Source organism: Hyla sarda, chromosome 13 (assembly GCF_029499605.1).
Source record: "Hyla sarda isolate aHylSar1 chromosome 13, aHylSar1.hap1, whole genome shotgun sequence".
NCBI lineage: Eukaryota > Metazoa > Chordata > Amphibia > Anura > Hylidae > Hyla > Hyla sarda.
In genome coordinates this window covers 42131885-42154432 of record NC_079201.1, presented here as the reverse complement: position 1 = coordinate 42154432, position 22548 = coordinate 42131885, and the positions used below count along the sequence as shown (strand labels likewise).

The window sequence follows — 22548 nt, the reverse complement described above, 5'->3', positions numbered from 1 at the left end:
ACAAAAGGGCTGCCGCCCCCGCCCCATGCCGAGGACTAGGCATAAGGCACATCCAAAGACTGATGTCCTTATGGTCCCAGCGCAACCGCGGGCGCACAGCCTTCCTCTGCTGGAACTGCTCGTCATAATGGTGCCAAGCATTCCCCCCATACACCCTGTAAGCCTCACCTACGGCATCCAAGTAACAAAACAGGGCCGAATAGTTCTCAGGCGCCTTCTCCCCCACAACGCTCGCCAGAATGGCAAACGCCTGCAGCCAGTTGGAGAAGGTGCGCGGTATGAACTGATACCGCTGCTTCTCCTCCTCCTCCTCTTTAGATTTGTCCGGCTTAACCCGATAACGACCATGGACGAATATAGACGTCCAGGTTGGCGGCCGTTCCCGCACCTGGACGTCTATACTCGTCCATTATTCTCGTGGGTGCTGCCCAGTGCACCCACGAGATCGCGGCAGGGACTCGGCTGTATCACACAGCCGGGACCCTCCTGCACTGCCAGGACCGAAGTAAACTTCGGTCCCGGCAGTTTTAACCCTTACAGCCGCGGTGGGAAATGACCGCGGGCTGTAAGTGTTCTGACAGAGGGAGGGGGCTCCCTCTGTCTCCTCTGCAGTACCCCGCATCGCGATCGCGGGGTGCTGTGTGTGGCCACGGCTGGCCGGGACCTGCCGCACTGCCGGGAGTGAAGTTCACTTCACTCCTGACAGTTTAACCCTTACAGCCGTGGTCAGAAGTGACCGCGTGCTGTAAGGAGTTTTGACAGAGGGAGGGGACTCCCTCTGTCTCTCCTGCAGCACCCCGGAGCATCGCGGGGTGCTGCTGCATACCTGGGCAGCCGGGGGTCCTACAAAGACCCCCAGGTCTGCCCTGGGTATTGCCTGAAAGGACGTGCTAATATGCTGCCTGCTAGTGAAAACTGGCAGGCAGCATATAACTTCAATGCTTTGGAATACTAAGTATTCCAAAGCATTAAAAAGTGTAAAAAATAAATAAATGAATAAAATAAAAGTGTAAAAATAAATAAAAATGTAATAAAAGTGTAAAAAAAAAATATAAAAAATACATTTATTAAATGAATCTAATAAAAAAAATGCATAATGTGTAGGATCGCATTGGCGGACATCCGCAGCATGTAATATGCTGCGGATGTCCACCATGTGATCCTACTCATTATGCAGCAGTCACGGTAATGAGCTCACTGCTGCGGCCGCTGGGTAGCTTTGTGTGTCCACTCATAGCGGCGGATTTCCCGCCAGCAGTCATGAGCGGACACACTGAGCTACCCAGCCGCAGCAGTGATGGATATATTCGCCATGAGCGGGTGCTTATTCCCACAACATGGCGGATATATCCATCAGGAGCCTTAACTGTCACAGACAGACGCATTATACTGCCAGCCGACCAAGGACCAATCAGAAAGGTCCCTGGTCCAGCCAATAACTTGTAGGGGTGCGGTATATAAATGGGGTCACTTGTGGGGGTGGGGGTACTGTTCTGCCCTGAAAGCCAAATGGTGCTCCTCTCCTTCTGAGTCCTACCACGCGGCCAAGGAACCATATATGGCCAAAGTGGGGGTATTTCCGAACATGGGACAAGCAGCTAAATAAAATATAGGGTGCATTTCTTTCAATATCAGAAGTGATGTACAAAAAATATGCCCCCCAAATGATGCATTTGTGAAAAATTGCAAATTTCGAATTTTTAACACTGACATTGTAATAATTTCTGCCAAAAAACTATGGTGTTAAAATACTCACTGTACACCCTAGCGAATACCTTGAGGGGTCTAGTTTTTAAAATGGGGTCATTTGGGGGGGGGGGGGGTGTTCCTATGTTCTACTACCTTTTAATTTCTGCAAACCTTGCATAGCCCATAAAAAAAGATGTACTTTTCAAAATTTTCAAAACTTCTAGTTAAATTGTTAGGCTTCTATCTAATTTAAAATGTTAATTAAAAACAAAAAAATGATGTCAAAATAAAGTAGACATCTGAAAGTATAAGTTTCATAAACTATTTGGTCAGTAAGTATAAATATATGCAACCTATTAGTGTTAAAATAGCAAAAAATCGTAATTTCTTGTAAAAATTTCATGATTTTTTGCATTGTAAAAAAAAAAAACTACAAATGATATCGGCTTACTTTTACTATGTACATGAAGGACAACTTGTGACAAAAAAACAATGTCAGAATTATCGTGATTGGCAAAACGTTACCAGAGTTATTCTCTAATAAAGACAGACATCCCCGATTTGAAAAAACAGGCCTGGTCTTTCAGGGGCGTACAGGTTTATTTGCATTGGTCCTTAAGGGGTTAGGAAAATATTTCCACATACTCCACTTTCCAAATCCGCTCCCGCACCTCGGGCCTTCAAATGCGCCCTCTACGGGCCCTCAAAGTACACATACACCTCCCCTCTGGCCGAATCTGCCAAGCAGACCCCATCCACTACTCTATCAGACCCCGCGGCCGCCGCAGGCGCTTCCACTGAAGTGGCCACTACAGGAGCGACCGCAGGCAGCGCCACAGTAGAAGCCATCACCGGAACCACCGCAGGCACCACCACAGAAGAAGCCACCACCGGAGCCACCGCAGGCACCACCACAGAAGAAGACACCCCAGGGGCCGCCCCAGGCCCAGCCCCCCCCAGAAGCCACACCAGGAGCCCCACCACGGCACTGACCCTGGCACCCCAACCACCACGGCCCACCCCGAAGCCCCCCACACAGCTGCCGGGGACCCTCCCACCACCTCATGACACCCCTACAACAAACCCAACATCTCCCGCAGCAAAACATACAAGCCCTCCCCAGCCCCCCCCCACACATACACACACACTGGAGTTAGTGGTGCACGATCCAGCACAGACGCCACTGCTCCAGAAGACGACTCAGCCCCACCCCCCTCCCCAGCCTGTCATGTCTGCACAAGCTGCGCTGAGAACGCTGCAACCGCCGGGGAGAGGAACCGGGCGGACTCGCTCCACTGTGACCGGAGACCCGGCCCCGCCGGAAAGTCCTCCAACGGACGAAACGGACAGGGCAGGCTGGAGGGTCCTGCGCCGGGGACTCCCGATGGCGATGTGCTCGCGGCTCCGACCCCGCAAATCAGCAGACAGCTGCACATAATGATGCGGCCGCCTAATACCCAAGGTGGAGGCCGCCAACCTCCGACAGAACACCCGCCCCATAGGCACAATGCGACATGCAAAGTTCAAATGCCCCAGCAGAGACTGAAGGTCCCTCAACTGCAATTTGCGCGCCCGAACAGCAAAAGCCACTGCCGCCTGCAGGCCACGGTGTCAATGACTATCCCAAGATACTTTATCTCGGTAACCGGGCCCCCAGTCTTTTCAGGCGCCAACGGAACACCAAACAAATGGGCCACCCTTTCCATCGAGTCCAACAATATCCCACACAAGACCGAACCACCCGGCCCCAAAAACAGAAAATCATACCTCACCATCCATTCCAAAAATGTGCGCATTCCATGATGGGAGTAGTAGTAGTCCCGGCTGTGGGAGTCTGTAGGCAGAGGTGTTATGGCCATATATGAGGGATGTCATAATGGGTCTTAACGGTTGAATATTTATTAATCCGTTAGCACCCATTACTTCATCCGTTATTATACATCCCTTTTCACACAGAAAACTAACGTTTAATAACGGATGAATGCTCATAATGTGAAAGCAGCCTAAGTCTCAGGGAGACATCTTCCCAGGCTCACAATCCCCAGGACAAAAAAAAACCTGAACAGAAGTATGGAGAGGTTTGTCTTGTTTTTATCTTCTTAGGTTTCCTGTCCTGAGGTTGTCTACGGGGGAGAGGTCATGGGTGCAGGAGTCAAGTACATGTATAAGAGTTAAAATTGTAATACCTTTCTGGTACATATAATCCAAGTGGGTAAAAGCAAGAGTGCATATGACAACACAAAATGAGAATTAATACATACATAAACCTAAAATGAAATCAATTACATATCATGCAATTACATATGAATAATATGTGTTGATGCTTTATCTCATGACATAGCTGGTGTTCAGTTCAAAGACACTATGGTAGAAATGCAAACATCAAAGGTCTCCAACAACAGAGATGCAACTGACCTGTTCAATGAGACGGATAATGCTGATACTCTCCTCTTGCCTGAAGGATATAGAACAAGGCAGGCTGTTAAGTGCAGCTGAGAGGTGCAAAGGAGACAACTCCTCTAATGTGTTTACCCTAAAAGAGCCGCTCATATATCCAAACATTTCCCAGGAACAGCGAGAAGGGAACAATGGATCCAGAGAAATACTAAGGAAAAATATGAGGCAAAACTGACAAGTTAGTATCAATAGTAATAGAAAAATAGGGAAAGGTTAGGTGATCAATAGCTATGTGATTGTAGGTGTAGTACAAGCAAAGGGAAAAGTTTTCTAAAGGAAATAATAAAAAGTATTGAATCTTATGCTGCAAGAAAACCATCATCTTTTACTATTGAGCTACAACAAGTGTATACGTTGTACACTAATTTTAGTTATTTATGTAGGCAGAATATAATAATTTATGGCTATGCAGGGGATCTAAAGCTGTTTTCAAATAAAGAGAGCACTGGCCATAATAATATAGTAAACCACTGACCAGTATAAGAAATTAAAGAAGTTGTCCAGTAAAAGACAATGTATCCCCTATCCCACAGGACAGGGCATAAGTGTTTGATCGCGGGTGCCTGTATCTATGGGAGTGCTGGAGATGCCCGAGTACAGTGGGCTGATGTAAGGATTTTTGCCAACCTAGGCAAAACCTAGTTTTTCTGCCCCTCAGAAACCTTTGGGGGTCTGGCCCTTGGTCTAAAAAAAAATGTTTGCTATGATGTGTAAACACGGACTTAGGCCGTGTTCCCCCATCTGTTTGTGAATCATAAAATACCACCATGCAATGAGTGAATCCATTTTTGGAGAGTAATAACATTACAGGTTATGGATTCTAGATCTATAGGGACAGAAAGTTGATCCAGGGATTTATTCTGTTTGCCATTTGGAGTCGGGAAGGAATTTTTACCTCTAGTATGAGGTATTTTTGCCTTCCTCTGGATCAACTCAGTAGGGACTCATTAGGGTTATAGGTTGAACTTGATGGACTCTGGTCTTTTTTTCAACCTTATGAACTATGTTACTAGAACATTACCCCCATACCGTGACTAAATAACACCACCATACCACAACAGAACAATGCATCCATACCATGACTGAATAACACCGCCATACCAGAACTAAACAATACCCCCATACCGTGACTGAATAACAGTTTTCCCCTCCCGATGTAATACTGTAATGTGTACATATATATATATATACGCACACACAAATATAATATATATATATATATATATATATATATATATATATAGGCATGCCCAGTTGTAGTTTTGTGTGCGGCGTTTGCACACTTTTTATTTTATTTTTATTTTTTTAAAGAGGCACTGTCATTGTTAAAAACTTTTCATATATTGCAGGACTCATTATAATATGACATTTCACAACATGCACCTGTTAAAAAAAAAAAAAAAAAACGAAATTTTCACCTGAAATTCAAGCTCAAAATAGCCGCCACTATGGGTCGCCTGTCTTCTAGCCAGACTATTATAGATTTTACAGCATACTGGATACCTTAAAGCATACCGGTATTCAGTATAGGAGATTTCTATTGAGTATGCAAAACTACAGATAAAGGATGTGTGGACATGCTGGGAGCTGTAGTTTAACAACAGCTGGAGGCAACACTGCTCTAACACAGTTATTTACAAACATTGCAGCTTCAGTTGTTACTAAACTACAACTCCCAGCATGATGAACTAGTCAAAGCTTTCTCAGACTCCTGAATGACAAAGAAGTTGATCAGACATTCAGGAGTCTGTGAAAGATGAATGACACACATAGTGACAGCTATGCTTATTGGCATCCAGCTTTATTAGGAGAAGATAAAACAGATAGAACATGTATTCATAAAAATGCTGTACTTTTATCTAAAAAATTATTGCACTAATTTTATAAAGATCTATTCTTATATTTATAAATTTTATCCTGTGATGAATTCGCCATAATGCCTTCTGATTACTGCAGGCAAGCTCCAAGTATCTTTCTCTGTGTAACATGACACAGCATAAAACCAGAGAGGAAAGGGTTACAGAGTAGAGAGTAGTGATTGGCTGACTGCCCAGGCTTGCTCCTGTGAGGGAGACAGACTGACACGCCCCCTCCAGCTTGCACAATGAAAAAGTAACTCACCAGCAGATAAATGCTTATATATCTGGATATATAGGTCAGAGACACATAAAAATTATATGCACATGATCAGGATTGGGTCCCGAGTAACATATCACTTTTTTTCCCCACTATAACAGGTACGCTTTACGGTGCAGCAGGAATTAACTTTGTGTCCTAAAGGACACAGATAAAGTTGAAAACAAAGGCCATGGGCAGAGAGAGAAGGAGAGTCGAAACATCAAAGCTCTCTCTCTGCATATAGAAGATGAGGAAAAAAATGAATTCCTGCTCCCTGGCAGCCCAGCACTCTTATACAATGTAAGCTCTAGGCAAGCATCTACCTGGCCTATAGGTAGCCAAGACCCTGGCACTCAGTTTTTTTCTGCACTCCCATAGAGAGCGAATGGAGTATGTGCCGCCAATCTTGTCCGCAGACAGTGCACCCTGATACCGGGGGCTATGAGGGAGCAAGGAAGGGGAGTTAAAATGTTTGTTCTTCAATAAGTTAGGGCTGTGTACAATACATTTTTTTTACTGGACAATCCCTTTAACTAAATTATAAATCCATATTGGGTTCCAGAGATAACATAGTGATCAACTGTGTATATAGATTGTTAGTAATAAAACTCCACCCATAGGTCCAGAATATTAATAGGATTAATTTAAACTTTTCACATGTCATTCAGATATGTCAAAAGTTTAGATTGCACCGATCATGAGTAATAGCCAGTTGAAGTGCACCATAGTGTGCTTCCCTGCCTGGCCGGCCACCCGTTCTGACTCATTTACTCCATAGACTAATGCAGTGAGTCGGACTTGACTCCCAGCCGGATAGTGAACCAGCCACTGTTGAGCACTTCAGGTAGCTATTCCTCACGTTCATAGCAGGTTTTAGGACTGAGACTTAGTACAATCTACATGTCTAGACAACATGTCAAAAGTTTATATTAATGACATTAAAGGGGTACTCCGGTGAAAACCTTTTTTCTTTGAAATCAACTGGCTCCGGAAAGTTAAACAGATTTTTACATTACTTCTATTAAAAAAATCTTAATCCTTCCTGTACTTATTAGCTGCTGAATACTACAGAGGAAATTATTTTCTTTTTGGAATGCTCTCTGATGACATCACGAGCACAGTGCTCTCTGCTGACGTTATTATAATAATAATAAGTCTTTATTTATTTATTGTTGTCCTTAGTGGGATTTGAACCCAAGGCCCCAGCACTGCAAGGCAGCAGTGCTAACCACTAAGCACCATGCTGCCCTTAGCATACATCTGCTATGCACGGTTGCTAAAATGGACAGAGATGTCAGCAGAGAGCACTGTGCTCGTGATGTCATCAGTGTTTCAAAAAGAAAGGAATTTCCTCTGTAGCATTCAGCAGCTAAGTAGTACTGGAAGGATTAAGATTTTTTAATAGAAGTAATTTATAAATATGTTTAACTTTCTGGCACCAGTTGATTTAAAAGAAAAAGGTTTTCACCGGAGTACCCCTTTAAAGCTTTAATAAATGCTCATATTATATATTGGAATGGATTCCAGGAAGTAGGTAAAACATACTTTTCCATTTGTATGCAAGAGAAGATGCTGGGACACATGATACACAGACACAGAATAAAATATAGTGTCATAAGACCATAAGCAAGACAGAGCTGCAGAAACAAAGCACAATTGACTATGTGAAAGAATAAACAGCTAACAAAAAAGACATAAAACAAATAGAAGAACAGTAGAATAGGAGACAAGGCTGTACCAACTTATTGAGCACAGACAAAGACATATGGTCAGTGAACACATAAAAAAACAAAAAGAGAGGATAAAAAAGTCAAATACCAACTACAGCCAAAATGCATTACTTATTGTTAACTTTTTTAAAACCAAATAAAAATAAAGTCATAAATGCTGCTGACCTGATATCACTTTGTAAAAACAAGCCACTGTTCCTGATACTTGCAGAGCTACCCATACAACACGTTACTTCCCCATACTCCTGCATAATTTGGATCATTTCACACATAGCTAGGAAACAAACAAAAAAGTATGAAAACATCTTCTAGTGCTTAATTTCTGTTATTTATATATTTCATACATTACTCACTTTCTGGGGTGCAGTCAGTAAAGAGTGGGACTAGCAGGGGAACATTATCAATGTTTTGTAGATGAGGTCTAACTTGATGGATACCACGAGGGAGCTTTGCCTATAGATAAAGAAGGTATTATGCTCATGTGCAAATACTACATAGCAGTGTACAGTAATGTAATGTTATGGCATTCTTCTTAGGGCGCTTTCACACTGCGCAATAATAGCTCATAGTTAATCTTCAAAAAAGCTTTCAAGCCTATTAAACATCCATTATATGTGTGTGTATATATTTGTGTGTATATGTGTATAAAAATAAATATATATATAAAATATTGGCTTAATAACAGTCTTTCCCCTGCTCCCACCCTCCCTCCCTCCCCCTTTTTCTCATCCTTATCTATGTTCCAATAGCTGGACAATTTATGGCCCATCTTAATGTGAATTCTCCACATCTATTGTCTTAACCCCTGCATATTTGTGAGATTGTAATCTGTGTCTTCTGCGTGTGAGCTTAGATTTGCTTTGGACTTGATAAAGGGAGGAATCCCGATAGCATGTCTCTGCAAAATTCTGTTCTGCAACATTTTTTGATTTGCATCTAATATATATATATATATATATATATATATATATATATATATATATATATATTATACACACACATAATGGATGATTTTGTATAGAATAGCACAGCAGACCATTCCATAAAGCAGAAAAAAGGTATACCGATGTATATCTGTCTAGTGGAGGCCAAAAATACACTCTTTTGGCCTCAGTCAGGTGAATAAGGACCTATGGATATGCTTGACATATCAGCTGTGTTTTCCCAGTGCATACAGCAAATGGACACTGCAAACCTAGTGTGAAAGCAGGCTTAGTAGATCACAGTAACAGCTAAAGGCATGCAATTGTGGCAAAAGTTCATGTTTATCACAAGCAGTACAGTTTTCACCAGCCTGAACAAAAATCTGAACTAAAATGCTATGCAGTAACCACAGCCCAATAACTTTTCAACAACCTTTGCATACATCAATAGTACTAGTGAATATATGAAACAAATATATTAAAGGGGTACTCCAGTGAAAATCTTTTTTTTTTTTTTTTTAAATCAACTGGTGCCACAAAGTTGAACAGATTTGTAAATTACTTCTATATACTTATTAGCTGCTGAATGCTACAGTGGAAATTATTTTCCATTTGAAACACAGAGCTGTCTGCTGACCTCATGAGCACAGTGTTCTCTGCAGACATCCCTGTCCATTTTAGGAACTGTCCAGAGTAGGAGAAAATCCCCATAGCAAACATATGCTGCTCAGGACAGTTCCTAAAATGGACAGAGATGTCAGCAGATAGCACTGTGCTCATGATGTCAGCAGACAGCTCTGTGTTTCAAACGGAAAATAATTTCCACTGTAGTATTCAGCAGCTAATAAGTACAGGAAGGATTAAGATTTTTTAATATGATTTCTGGCACCAGTTGATTTAAAAGAAAAAAGGTTTTCCACCGGAGTACCCCTTTAACCCCTTAAGGACCCAGCCAATTTTCACTGTAGGAAACGGCCATTTTTTGCACATCTGACCACTGTCACTTTAAACATTAATAACTCTGGGATGCTTTTTCCTTTCATTCTGATTCCGAGACTGTTTTTTCGTGACATATTCTACATTATGTTAGTGGTAAAATTTTGTCGATACTTGCATCATGTCTTGGTGAAAAATTCCAAAATTTGATGAAATTATTTTTTTTAACTTTGAAGCTTTCTGCTTATAAGGAAAAGGAATATTCCAAATAAATTATATATTGATTCACATATACAATATGTCTACTTTATGTTTCCATCATAAAGTTGACATGTTTTTACTTCTGGAAGACATCAGAGGGCTTCAAAATATAGCAGCAATTTTCCGATTTTTCACAAAATTTTCAAAATCGAAATTTTTCAGGGACCAGTTATGTTTTGAAGTGGATTTGAAGGGCTTTCTTATTAGAAATACTCCACAAATGACCCCATTATAAAAACTGCACCCCTCAAAGTATTCAAAATGACATTCAAAAGGTTTGTTAACCCTTTAGGTGTTTCACAGGAATAGCAGCAAATTGAAGGAGAAAATTCAAAATCTTCATCACCAATTTAGGCCTCAAATGTACATGGCGCGCTCTCACTCCTGAGCCTTGTTGTGCGCCCGCAGAGCATTTTATGCCTACATATGGGGTATTTTCGTACTCAGGAGAAATTGCGTTACAAATTTTGGGGGTCTTTTTTTCCTTTTAACGCTTGTGATAATAAAAAGTATGTGGCAACACCAGCATGTTAGTGTAACATTTTTTATTTTTTTACACTAACAAGCTGGTGTAGCCCCCAACTTTTCCTTTTCATAAGGGGTAAAAGGAGAAAAAGCCCCCCAAAATTTGTAGTTCAATTTCTCCCGAGTACGGAGATACTCCATATGTGGCCCTAACCTGTTTCCTTGAAATACGACAGGGCTCTCAAGTGAGAGCGCCATGCGCATTTGAGGACTAAATTGGGGATTGCATAGGGGTGGACATAGGGGTATTCTACGCCAGTGATTCCCAAACAGGGAGCCTCCAGTTGTTGCTAAACTCCCAGCATGCCTGGACAGTCAGTGGCTGTCCAGAAATGCTTGGAGTTGTTGTTTTGCAACAGCTGGAGGCTCCGTTTTGGAAACACTGCCGTACAATACGTTTTGAATTTTTATTGAGGGGACAGTGTAAGGGGGTGTATATGTAGTGTTTTACTCTTTATTATGTGTTAGTGTAGTGTAGTGTTTTTAGGGTACATTCGCACTGGCGGGTTACAGTAAGTTTCCCGCTAGGAGTTTGCGCTGCAGCAAAAAATTTGCCGCAGCCCAAAATTGAAGCAAGAAACTTACTGTAAACCTGCCCGTGTGAATGTACCCTGTACATTCACATGGGGGGGGGGGGCATACCACCAGCTGTTTCAAAACTACAACTCCCAGCATTCACTGACAGACCGTGCATGCTGGGAGTTGTAGTTTTGCAACAGCTGGAGGCACACTGGTTGGAAAACCTTCAGTTAGATTCTGTTATCTAACTCAGTATTTTCCACCCAGTGTGCCTCCAGCTGTTGCAAAACTACAACTCCCAGCATGTACTGATCACCAAAGGGCATTCTGGGAGATGTAGTTATGCAACAGCTGGAGGTACGCAACTACAACTCCCAGCATGCCGAGACAGCTGTTTGGGCATTCTGGGATTTGCAGTTTTGCAACATCTGGAGGGCTACAGTTTTAGAGACCACTGCAAAGTGATCTCCAAACTGTGGTCCTCCAGCTGTTGCAAAACTACATATTCCAGCATGCCTGGACAGCAAACAGCTGTCTGGGCATGCTAGGAGTTGTAGTTTTGCAAGATCTGGAGGGCTTCAGTTTAGGGACCACTATATAGTGGTCTCAGACTGTACCCTCCAGATGTCGCTAGGCAACTCACCGGTTTCCGTCGGATCCAGCCACACGTCATCACCGCCCACCGATCTCCGTCGCCGCCCACCGATCTCCGTCGCCCGCAGCCTCCGGATCGGTAAGTGGATCTTCGGCGCTGGTCCCTGTCGGGTTTCCCCGTCCTGCCCCGCCTATTGGGGAAAATGAAAGTAAACCCCCCCGCCCCCGATCTGCTATTTGTGGTCACGTCTAGACCACCAATAGCAGGGATAGGAGGGGTGGCACCCCTGCCACCTGACTCCTATCTCTTCAGGGGGGTTGTGGGTGTCATGGACACCCGCGATCCCCCTTCTATTTCGGGTCACCGGGTCACCATAGACCCGTAATGACCAGGAATTGCGCAAATCGCAAGTGTGAATTCACTTACGATTTGCCGCGATCGCCGACATGGGGGGGTCTGATGACCCCCCTGGGCCTTTGCACGGGATGCCTGCTGAATGATTTCAGCAGGCATCCCGGACCGATCCCCACCCGGTGCGGGGGCCGGAATTGTCCATGACGTACGCGTACGTCATGGGTCCTTAAGTACCAGGGTGTCATGACGTACGTTAAGGACCAAGCATTTTTCTGTTTTTACACTTTCGTTTTTTCCTCCTTACATTTAAAAATCATAACCCTTTCAATTTTGCACCTAAAAATCCATATGAGGGCTAATTTTTTGCGCCACCAATTCTACTTTGTAATGACAACAGTCATTTGACACAAACATTTACGGCAAACCGGAAAAAAAATAATTGCGCGACAAAATTGAAGAAAAAACACCATTTTGTAAATTTTGGGGGCTTCCGTTTCTACGCTGTACATTTTTCAGTAAAAATGACTATTTATCTTTATTCTGTAGGTCCATACGATTAAAATGATACCCTACTTATATTGGTTTGATTTCGTCGTACTTCTGGAAAAAAATCATAACTACATGCACGAAAATTTATACATTTAAAATTGTCCTTTTGTGACCCCTATAACTTTTTTATTTTTCCGCGTACAGGGTGGTTTGAGGGCTATTTTTTTGCGCCGTGATCTGAAGTTTTAATCGTTACCATTTTTATTTTGATTGGACTTCTTGATCGCTTTTTATTCCTTTTTTTATGGCATGAAAAGTGACCAAAAATATGCTATTTTGGACTATGGAATTTTTTTCCGTGTGCGCCATTGACCGTGCGGTTTAATTAATGATATATTTTTTTAGTTTGGACATTTACGCACGCGGCGATACCACATGTGTATTTTTATTATGGTTACATATTTTTTATATGGAATTTGGGAAAAGGGGGGTGATTTAAACTTTTAATAAGGAAGGGGTTAATGTGTGTGTTTTAAAACTTTTTTAAACTTTTTTTTATTTTTATTTTTTACACTTTTAGTCTCCTTAGGGGACTTTTAGGAGGAATCATTAGATTCCTCTTACAGATCATTGTGGTTTCATAAAACCACAATGATCTGTGTGCTCTGCGCTCGATTGATAAAGCCTGGCCCTGCCAGGCTGTATCATTCAGAGCCCCGGAGCCGCCGCAGCAGGAGAGGTAAGCCCTCAGGCTACCTCAGTAGTGGATCAACCCCCCGCGATCGTGCTGTGGGGGGGCGATCCACCCCACTGGACCACCAGGGACGGGATATAGGCACCTTTAGACGCCGCTGTCAACTTTGACAGCGGCGATCTAAAGGGTTAATAGCCAGCCGCGGAGATCGCCGCATGTCGGCTATTAATGCCGGCGCCCAGCTACAAGAATCAGCTGGGGGCCAGCCGTTATGACGCGGTCTCGAGTCAGGAGCTCGCGTCATACCCCGGTAACAGCCATTGGACGAGCATAGACGTCCATGGTCGTTATCGGGTTAATATACCCTATTATGCCAAATGCCTCTATCTTCATTTTATCAGATACCATTCCTCCTCATTGTTCACTCAGCAAAAACTGCTCAGATCCATCTCAACAGCCTATAGAGGTCTTAGGATAGGGGGAGTGGTTGAAAAGACCCAGACACAGAGAAAGAGACTCCTGAAAGTATTTTTCTTTTTTTTTATTAATCTCACCCCAGTTCTTGATTCCTATCTTATTCTGTTCACTACTGCTCTACAATGTCCTCCATGTTGCTGACATCATTGAAGGTTTGCTATAAAAATATAGGCGAGCGGGATCCCCTCATGTGTGTATACAGTATGTGTGTAATGTAGATCATAGTGGCTATTCTGCACCAATTAGCTCAGGGACAACTGCAATTTAGAGATGATTTTTACAGAGAAAACTGGAAAAAATGTCAGAGTTATATAAATGACAGAATAGTGTTACCGAAAAGTTTATGTTACAATTTTCCTTACACGGTTGGAATCTTCAAAAAAGCTGGGAACATCACTGTCAGTAGGTTGGAAACTAATCATATCAGAGTGCCCCTCCTCTTCCATAAGAAGTAGTCCTTCTGCATCTTCCCGAGACACTAACAAGTGAAGCGGAAAAAAAATATATATATAAAATCAAGTGTATACAAATACTAAGTGGCCTTTCTAGTAAATTAAGACCAAATCTTTGTTAGTAATAATGTTTTGCAATAATTGTAAACTTAAAAAAGGAGATTTTTTAACACTTACCGTAAAATCTCTTTCTCAAAGGATCCATTGGGGGACACAGACCGTGGATGTATGCTGCTGTCTCTAGGAGGTATGACACTATGGCCAGAAAAAAAGTCGGCTCCTCCCAGCAGGATATACCCACCTCCAGGCCCTGAGCTAATCAGTTTAGTACCAGAGCAATAGGAGAGTACCGACAGGTCAAGGAAAAAACATGAACTGTCCGACAACCAGAAGAAAAAATATAACTGAACGCACCCTCGAACAGAGAACCAAAGAGAAACCCAAAAGGGTGGGAGCTGTGTCCCCCAATGGATGCTTCGAGTGTTAAAAAAAAATCTCCTTTTCTCTATCGGTTTCATTGGGGGACACAGACCATGGGACGTACCAAAGCCGTCCCTTGGGTGGGCAGATAATCAGTTAGGCAGACGGCTGTTCCACTGCCGCCTGCAGCACTTTACGGCCCAGACTAGCATCAGCCGATGCGAAGGTATGAACCCGGTAGAACCTCGAGAAAGTGTGCATAGACGACCAAGTAGCCGCCTTGAAAATCTGCGAGGCTGAGGCCTTGTTCTGGAGAGCCAAGGATGCCCCAACAGAACGGGTAGAATGAGCCACAACCCTGAAGGGAGGAACCTTCCCCCTACAGCGATACACTTCCAAAATGGCAGACCGGATCCACCAAGAAATGGCGGCCTTGGAAGCAGGTTGTCCCTTGCGACGAACTTCCGAAAGGACAAAAAAGGAATCACACTGACGAAACGAAGAAGTGATAGAGAGGTAAGACCTAACAGCTCCAACCACATCCAGTTTGTGGAGTAAATGCTCCTTAGGATGAGAAGGAGAAGGACGGAAGAACAATGTCCTCATTGAGATGAAAGGCCGAAACAACCTTAGGCAAGAAGGAAGGATCTGGCCAGAAGACAACCTTGTCCTGATGAATCACCAGAAACGGAGAATGGCAGGAGAGAGCTGCCAATTCAGACACTCTTCAAATGGAGGTGATAGCAACAAGAAACGCCACTTTCCAAGAAAGGAGGCGCAGGGACACCTCCCTAAGGGGTTCAAAAGGTTCACCTTGGAGGACCCCAAGAACCAGATTCAAGTCCCAAGGGGGAGAAGGTGACCGATAAGGAGGGGCAGCATGCGCCACTCCTTGAAGAAAGGTCCGGACATGAGAATTAGAAGCCAGAGGACAGTGGAAAAGAATAGAAAGGGCCGAAACCTGACCCTTAAGGGAACTGAGAAACAACCCCAGTTCCAAACCCGACTGCAAGAAAGAGAGAAGACGGGGAACAGAAAAAGTAACAGGAGACAAAACCTGAGCTTCACACCAAGGAAAATAAGACCGCCAAGTACGGTGGTAAATTTTTGCCGAGGAGGGTTTACGAGCATGGTGCGAATGACTTAGGAAGAGAAACCGCGGGTTCTCAAAACCGCGGTCTCAACCGCCACGCCATCAAATGCAGCGACTGAAAATTGGGGTGGCAAAGAGGACCCTGAGACAGAAGGTCCGAACGAAGTGGAAGGCGTAGTGGAGTGTCGTCCAGGAGCCTGACCATGTCAGCATACCACAACCTTCGGGGGCAATCTGGAGCTACCAGTATGGCGGGAACGCCCTCCGCTTTGAGCTTCCTCAGAACTCTGGGAAGGAGCGGAAGGGGAGGAAACAGATAGTGCAGAGCAAACCCTGTCCAAGGAATCACTAGGGCATCCACAGCTAGTGCCAGGGGGTACCGGGACTTCGCCACAAACGGGCAGAGGCTGTGTTGAATTGAAGTCCCAGGAAGATCAGAGACTGAGTGGGAGAAAGGACAGACTTTTCTCTGTTTACCATCCTCCCGAAGCGATCCAGGGTCTGGAGGGTGAGATCCACATTCTCCAGGGTCTGGACTCTAGTGGGAGCCTTGATGAGAAGGTCGTCCAGGTAAGGGATTACGAAGACTCCTCTCGACCGCAGGGCTATAACTGGCGCAAGGATCTTGGTAAAGACCCGAGGAGCAGTGGCCAGACCAAAATCTGCGGGTGGGTGCATCACTTCATGCGGAAGTGGGTTTGCGGTTGCCTGATTTGGCCGCAAAACGGCAGGAATGGTTGTTGTCCGACTTCCAAGACGGGCGCGCCCGGAACGAGGGAGCCTTCTTGTGCCGCGAAGGCTCCTGCCCCGACCCCTTATTGGGGCCAAAAGTCCGAAAGGAAGAGGACTTCCTCTGGGAAGTAGAGCAAGCCTTATTTTGAGGCAACAAAGAACTCTTACACCCCCCCCCGTCGCCTCAGAAATAATCTCGTCAAGGCGCTTGCCAAAAAGACGGACACCAGTAAAAGAAGCTCGGTGAGAGACCTTTTTGAAGCGGCATCCGCATCCCAAGCCTTAAGCCACATGGAGCGGCGGAGGGCCGCCAGGTGACCCACAGTAAAGGCAGCACAACAGGCTGACTGCATGGAAGCTGTGCACAGAAATTCCCCAGCTTTAGAGCATTGGAGAACCAAGGCAGACAGATCCTCAGGGGGGGATCCCGCCTGGATACCCTGACGATAGGGCATTGGACACCCACCACAACGATAGGGCTTTGGACACCCAAGCAGAGGCGAAGGTGGGAAATAGAGAAGAGCCTGCTGCTTCAGAGGCAAAATTCGCTAAGGACTCCACCTTCTTGTCCGTCGGGTCCTTGAAAGCAGCCGCATCTGCCAGTGGCAGTGTGGTAGCCTTAGAGAGGCGGGAAATTGGTGGGTCCACCAAGGGAGGGGAAACAACCTTAGAGACAAGGTCCTTGTCGAATGAGTAACGTAGATTCCCGGGAACCTCTTGTCTGGATGTTTCCATGCAGATTCCAGAAGAGTGTCAAATTCAGTGTGAGTGCTGAACCTTTGAGGTGCTGGTTTAGCACGATGAAAGGATATTTCAGGAGTCACGTCCGAAGATCCTGGGTCCTCTAAGTGAAAGGTGTCTCTTATGGCCGCAACCAATGAGTTCACCGTTTCAACTGAATCCGCGTGGTCTTCTGAGTCAGATGCCGATGCAAAAGCCTCATCCGCCAGTTCACCAGGATAATGTGAACAAGTGGATGCAGCTCTGGAGGGGGGGGGGGCGACCCTGACCGGGTACGCGGCTCTGGCGAGGCAGAGTGGCAACTCCGGGAACGTCCTCTGGAGGAGCGACGTTTGTGACCAGATGACCCGGGGTGGGGGGGGGGGGGGGCGGGACCCACGAGGGGAACGCCCACGTCTACCTGAAGACTCAATGGTACCCCCATTGTCAGAAGATGCACCCCTAGTACGCTTGTGAGAGCGTGAGGTATGTGGAGAAGGCGAGCGGGTCCCTTTAGAGGGCTGGCGCAGGGCAATCTTCTTCAAGGTAGACACCACGTCACGGGAGGCCTCGGCCACCGAACGGGAGACTTGAGTCAAGTCAGCCATATACTGGGATAGGGAAGAAACCCAGGCTGGAGGGGCGGCCGAACCCACTGGAACTGAAAGAGCATCCGGGGGTACCATGGGGTCCGGGGCAGCAGAGGAGCAGGCAGAGCAAGTGGGTTCAGCAGAACCAGGCATTTTGGAATTACAGGTCTTACAGACAAAATAGGAAACTAATGCTCCAGTTGTCTGTTTAGAGGGAGGAACAGTTCTGGGTACGGACATAATGAAAAAAGAACTCTCTCACCCGAGTCTGTGCCCCTGTGGCAGCTGCTGTGAGGAGAACTTCGCTCTGAGTGAAAGAGAGGGAGAAACAGGCCAGCCAATAGCCAGAGAGGGGCGTGCCTGGAGTAGAGGCACTGTCTAATTGGCCTCTGGCTCTGAAAATCGCGCGCACGGCGCTGATTGGAGGGCGGTTCGCGCCTCCAGTAAGCTCTGGCGGCCCAGTGGGCAGAGCTATAGCGCCCCGGCCGCCGTGAAGAAGAATAGAAATGGCGCCCGCTCCTTGCCCCGGGCGCACATGTCAGTCGTGTCAGTCGGGCGATACACATGTCCACCGGCAGCTGTCTGCTGCCAAAACAGAAAGTAAGTCAGCGCTCCGTGTATAGTAAGCGCTGCGGCTGACAGCCGCATAGTATAAATTTTCCTACACATACTTATTAAAAAGTAACCCCTTCTTTCCCAAAATGCCCTTGCTCGCCACTGCTTTGAATAAAGATAGAGCCCCAACACAGGCCAGCCCCTTAGACCTAAAGGTGGTCCAAAAAATGAGGGTCTCCAGAGGTTGCAAGTCAGCACCTAAGGGAGAAAATATATACTCACCTTAGTCAGAAGAACTTACCTAATGGAGTCTTCTGTGAGGTCTTCATTCAGCTTTCTGTGACCTGCATCACGCCGACCTACCATGTGCGAGCGACGCGAGCAGGGAATAGGGGGACCCGGACCCATGAGGTACAACCTCCGGCGCTGACCGTTGGCGAGAGGGGGTTAACAGCTCATATACGCAATGTCTGTGCCCCCTTACTCGCAATGGGGAAACAGTGAGCCGCAGTTCCTGAGTCCCCACCTGAAAACATGAAAGAAAAAGGAATAAAAAACTAACACATTCCCCAACTAGGAAAATAATAAAACAGAGAAATCCAGACCATGTCCACCTCCTTCAGACACTAAGCTTAAACTGTTTAGCTCAGGGCCTGGAGGCGGGTATATCCTGCTGGGAGGAGCCGACTTTTTTTGTTGCCATAGTGTCATACCTCCTAGAGACAGCAGCATACACCCAAGGTCTGTTTCCCCCAATGGAGCAGATACAGAAAGGCAGCTTTATATATTTGCATTATGTTGTACTGTCATTTAGAACATAAAACATGATCTATACACTTAAAGGGGTACTCCACTGGAAAATATATGTTTTTTAATCAACTGGTGCCAGAAAGTTAAACAGAGGTAGAGAGGCTCGTATTAACCTAGTGACCAATGGCTCGAGCTACCCAAATAGCACCTATACCCACGGTGCCGATAAGGGGAAGATACAAATTAAAGAAATTGGGGCTCAGAGTCTTGAATATTGGATTCAATTAAAATGTTTATTAAATATGATATAAAATTGTACATATAGGTATAATATACTGCGGATCACAGGGCCCTTGTGATCCCACAGTAAAATTTGTAAATATTTAATCCTTGGCAATTTAATGTATAATGTTAAAAAACAATAATTAAAATAAACAAATAAAAATGTACAACAATAAATAAGTGTCCATGTATCTATAAGGATGATCTAAGGGATGATTTAAGGGACTCCGCTTGACAGCGCTGCAGTCCCCACAAACGGTGCCCACCACTAAGCACTGCGATCCTAGGAGTTGGCACGAGACTCCAGCAGCGCGATCCCTGAGGATTTCAGGCAAGAAACCCGGGGAAACATCCTACACAGCCGGCATACAGGACTACATAAAAGGGCGATCCGTGGTACCCTGGAAGCTGTGAGCATTTCATGGAGCATATTTGCAATCTGGCTAATTTAATATGACTTTTTTGTGTGTGATATACACAGAGATTCACAAGGAGTGATCTTGATTGACTGTCAATTAAACTTGTTACTGTCTATTGAGTTTGCTACTCTGCATCTGCTGGATTGATATATCACTGTCTGGAAGGATACATTGTATGACTACATCAATTGATGAATGAATTAACTGTGTAGTTGTTGCTGCTACATTACCGTATATCTGCCTTAAATTGAATATCTTTGAGAGCAGGAAAGATTGAATGAACATTTCCATTGAGACTGTTGCCCTACATAATTATATTGATCATTAGACTGCTATATTGATATCACAGGCTCAAGTTGCAGAATATTTTACAGTTGTTACATTTATTGTTGTTTTTACTATATTTATTTTGTATTACTTAATATTATTTAGGGGGGTACAAGGGCCCTGTACATTCCCTATTTAATTTATTATCATTGCATATTAATAAATATTAACTATTATTTTAAACCAAATATCTTTGACCTTGAGCCCCATTTTTCTTTCAACATAATTTACTAATCTGTTTAACTTTCTGGCACCAGTTGATTTAAAAAAAATGTTTTCCAGGGGAGTACCACTTTAAATAAAGTTATAAGGACATAAACTCTATTTAACCCAGTGCAAAAGATGCGCACCGTCTGGTTTTAGCAGGTTCAGCTAACTGCCTGAAGTGTATGGAGTCTTCCAGACCCTACTGATGTAGGAGACATTGTAACACTGGTGACTGGCAGCTGCCAGCATGCGGGGCACCCAGCTATATATCCTCTCCGCTGCAAATTCTCCACTCTCACAGGTGGCAACAGGTTCAGGCGCACCACGTAGGGGGCGCATGCATACTGATATTTAAGGGTTTGTGCGCTCCCCTGATTCTGCTCCCTCTACAATACCTGCCAGGCACCACCCATATAAAGGCACTCCTCATTTCCTGTGGTGCCTAAGTAATATTGTAGTTTCCTGCAGGCAAAGGTCTGCTGTGTTCATGTGTACCAGTTGCCTGACCTGTTTATGAATTTACCTCTGCCTGATCCATCTGCTCCTGTTTTCCCTCTCCAGTGTTTTGCCTTGGACTGTTTAACGACACCTCTCTGCCAGCAGGCTTGCTCTGTCTAGCTTCACCTGTGCTATACAGGCTATTGTTTCAACAGCACCAGCTCTGCTAATAACCTGGCCAGCCTTGCTGCATTTCATTCTGCCTACTGTGATCTTTCATCTTCAGTGTCCGCTCGCTTTCATCTGCCTGTATCCCTTGGCCTGCTCAACCAGCTGCTACTTATCGGGACCACTCTTGCGGTAGTGACCTGGTGTTTTCCCTGTAGCTCAGACCAGCTTCCACATCCTAGAGCGGGATAAAGGGTGAAAACCAGGGGAACACTTTGACTCCACTTCCAAGTTTGGCCCTACGCCAAACTGGTACGTGATGGTACCACGAACTACACATGAACGTTCAGCTGCGCTGCTGAATGGGGAGCTTGTTTGGCTGACGGCTATTTAACATTTATGGCCCCCTTAAGGAGGCTTATGTCAAAATAGTTTTTTCTTTTTTTCACATAGATATAATCCAAAACAAGACAAAAAAAAAGACAACCAATCAACATCACAAAGGGCCAGGCCCCGTAACAAGCATAAGGAATACCAAAACAAGAGCCTCTAAGTTTGCATAGATATACACAAAAACCTGAGGAAGGATAGTAGGGTTAAGTCTATTTAGGAGTTCAGGGGTGTGATACCAACCCATAAGCAGCTTATACTGGGTTTTCTTGTAGGCGGTGCAATTAGAGGCTTTAGAAGCACTTTCCCAAATTACCCTCCACTGAGGCAATGTAATGATAGTGCTTAAGACCTCCTCCCAATGAGCCATATAACAGTGCGATGGGGGATTACTATCGGGGGGGTCAAATGAGTAGTGAGTAGATATTGGAGAGAAGACCCCTTGCCTGAGGTCCACCATGACACAACCTCTCAAAGCCAGTAGGCTGGAAGACCGCTGCAGAGACGTTCGTGGAGATCATAAAGTTCCTTAATTGGACATAGTGGAAATATTCAGAAGAGGGGAGATCCCAGCGAGAGGTCAGCTGTTCAAATGGCAATAGGGAACGAGAAATAGGGTCAACAAAATCAGCCCAGCAAAAAAGGCCCCTGGAACCCCACTCCCATACCATAGCTGAGGACATACTGGAGGATAAGTCAGTTTGATAGAGGAAAGACCGCAGAGGGGAGGAAGGAGAAAATAGTTCAAACTTCCTCGAGCAGTACCACCACACATACCTAGAGAAACACATGGGGCCTAGGAAAGGGGAGAGAGAAACAGCGATGCTGGAGGACACCATAGGAGAGAATTAGGGTGGACAGGGGCCAGCCACAGCTTTTCCAGCTTCATACAGTGGCTATATGCATGGTACATAGACCAAGCTGCAAAGTGGCGCAGGTGAGCAGCCCAGTAATATTTTGTCTCGTCAGGAACTTCGAGCCCCCCCCCCCCCCGTAGCCCTACTAGCTATCATGACAGACATCGGGAGACGATGTCTTTTCCCGTCCCAAATAAATCGAAAACAGCCGACTGAAAACAGCGAAGGGCTGACAATGGTACCCGGGTTGGTAACGTTTCAAAAAAATAGAGCAATTTCGAGAGGATCATCATTTTAACCGCCGCAATTCGTCCAAAAAAGGAGGTATATTGCGACCGCCATTTCTCCAAAAGGGTCCTAAGTTTTCTAGTTAGCAGAGTA

At 44.9% G+C, this 22548-nt stretch overlaps 1 protein-coding gene across 3 annotated transcripts in view; it reads right to left on the bottom strand.

Moving 5' to 3' along the window:
- The window catches only part of TMEM94 (transmembrane protein 94), a 413777-nt gene that overhangs the window by 128007 nt on the left and 263222 nt on the right, over positions 1–22548 (bottom strand). For all 3 annotated transcript variants that reach the window (XM_056550488.1, XM_056550490.1, XM_056550491.1), the window contains 4 exons: positions 14130–14245; positions 8348–8447; positions 8160–8268; positions 4105–4294 (listed from right to left, as the gene is read on the bottom strand). In XM_056550488.1, the coding sequence (XP_056406463.1) occupies positions 4105–4294; positions 8160–8268; positions 8348–8447; positions 14130–14245 (515 nt within the window). The remainder of the gene's footprint in view (positions 1–4104; positions 4295–8159; positions 8269–8347; positions 8448–14129; positions 14246–22548) is intronic.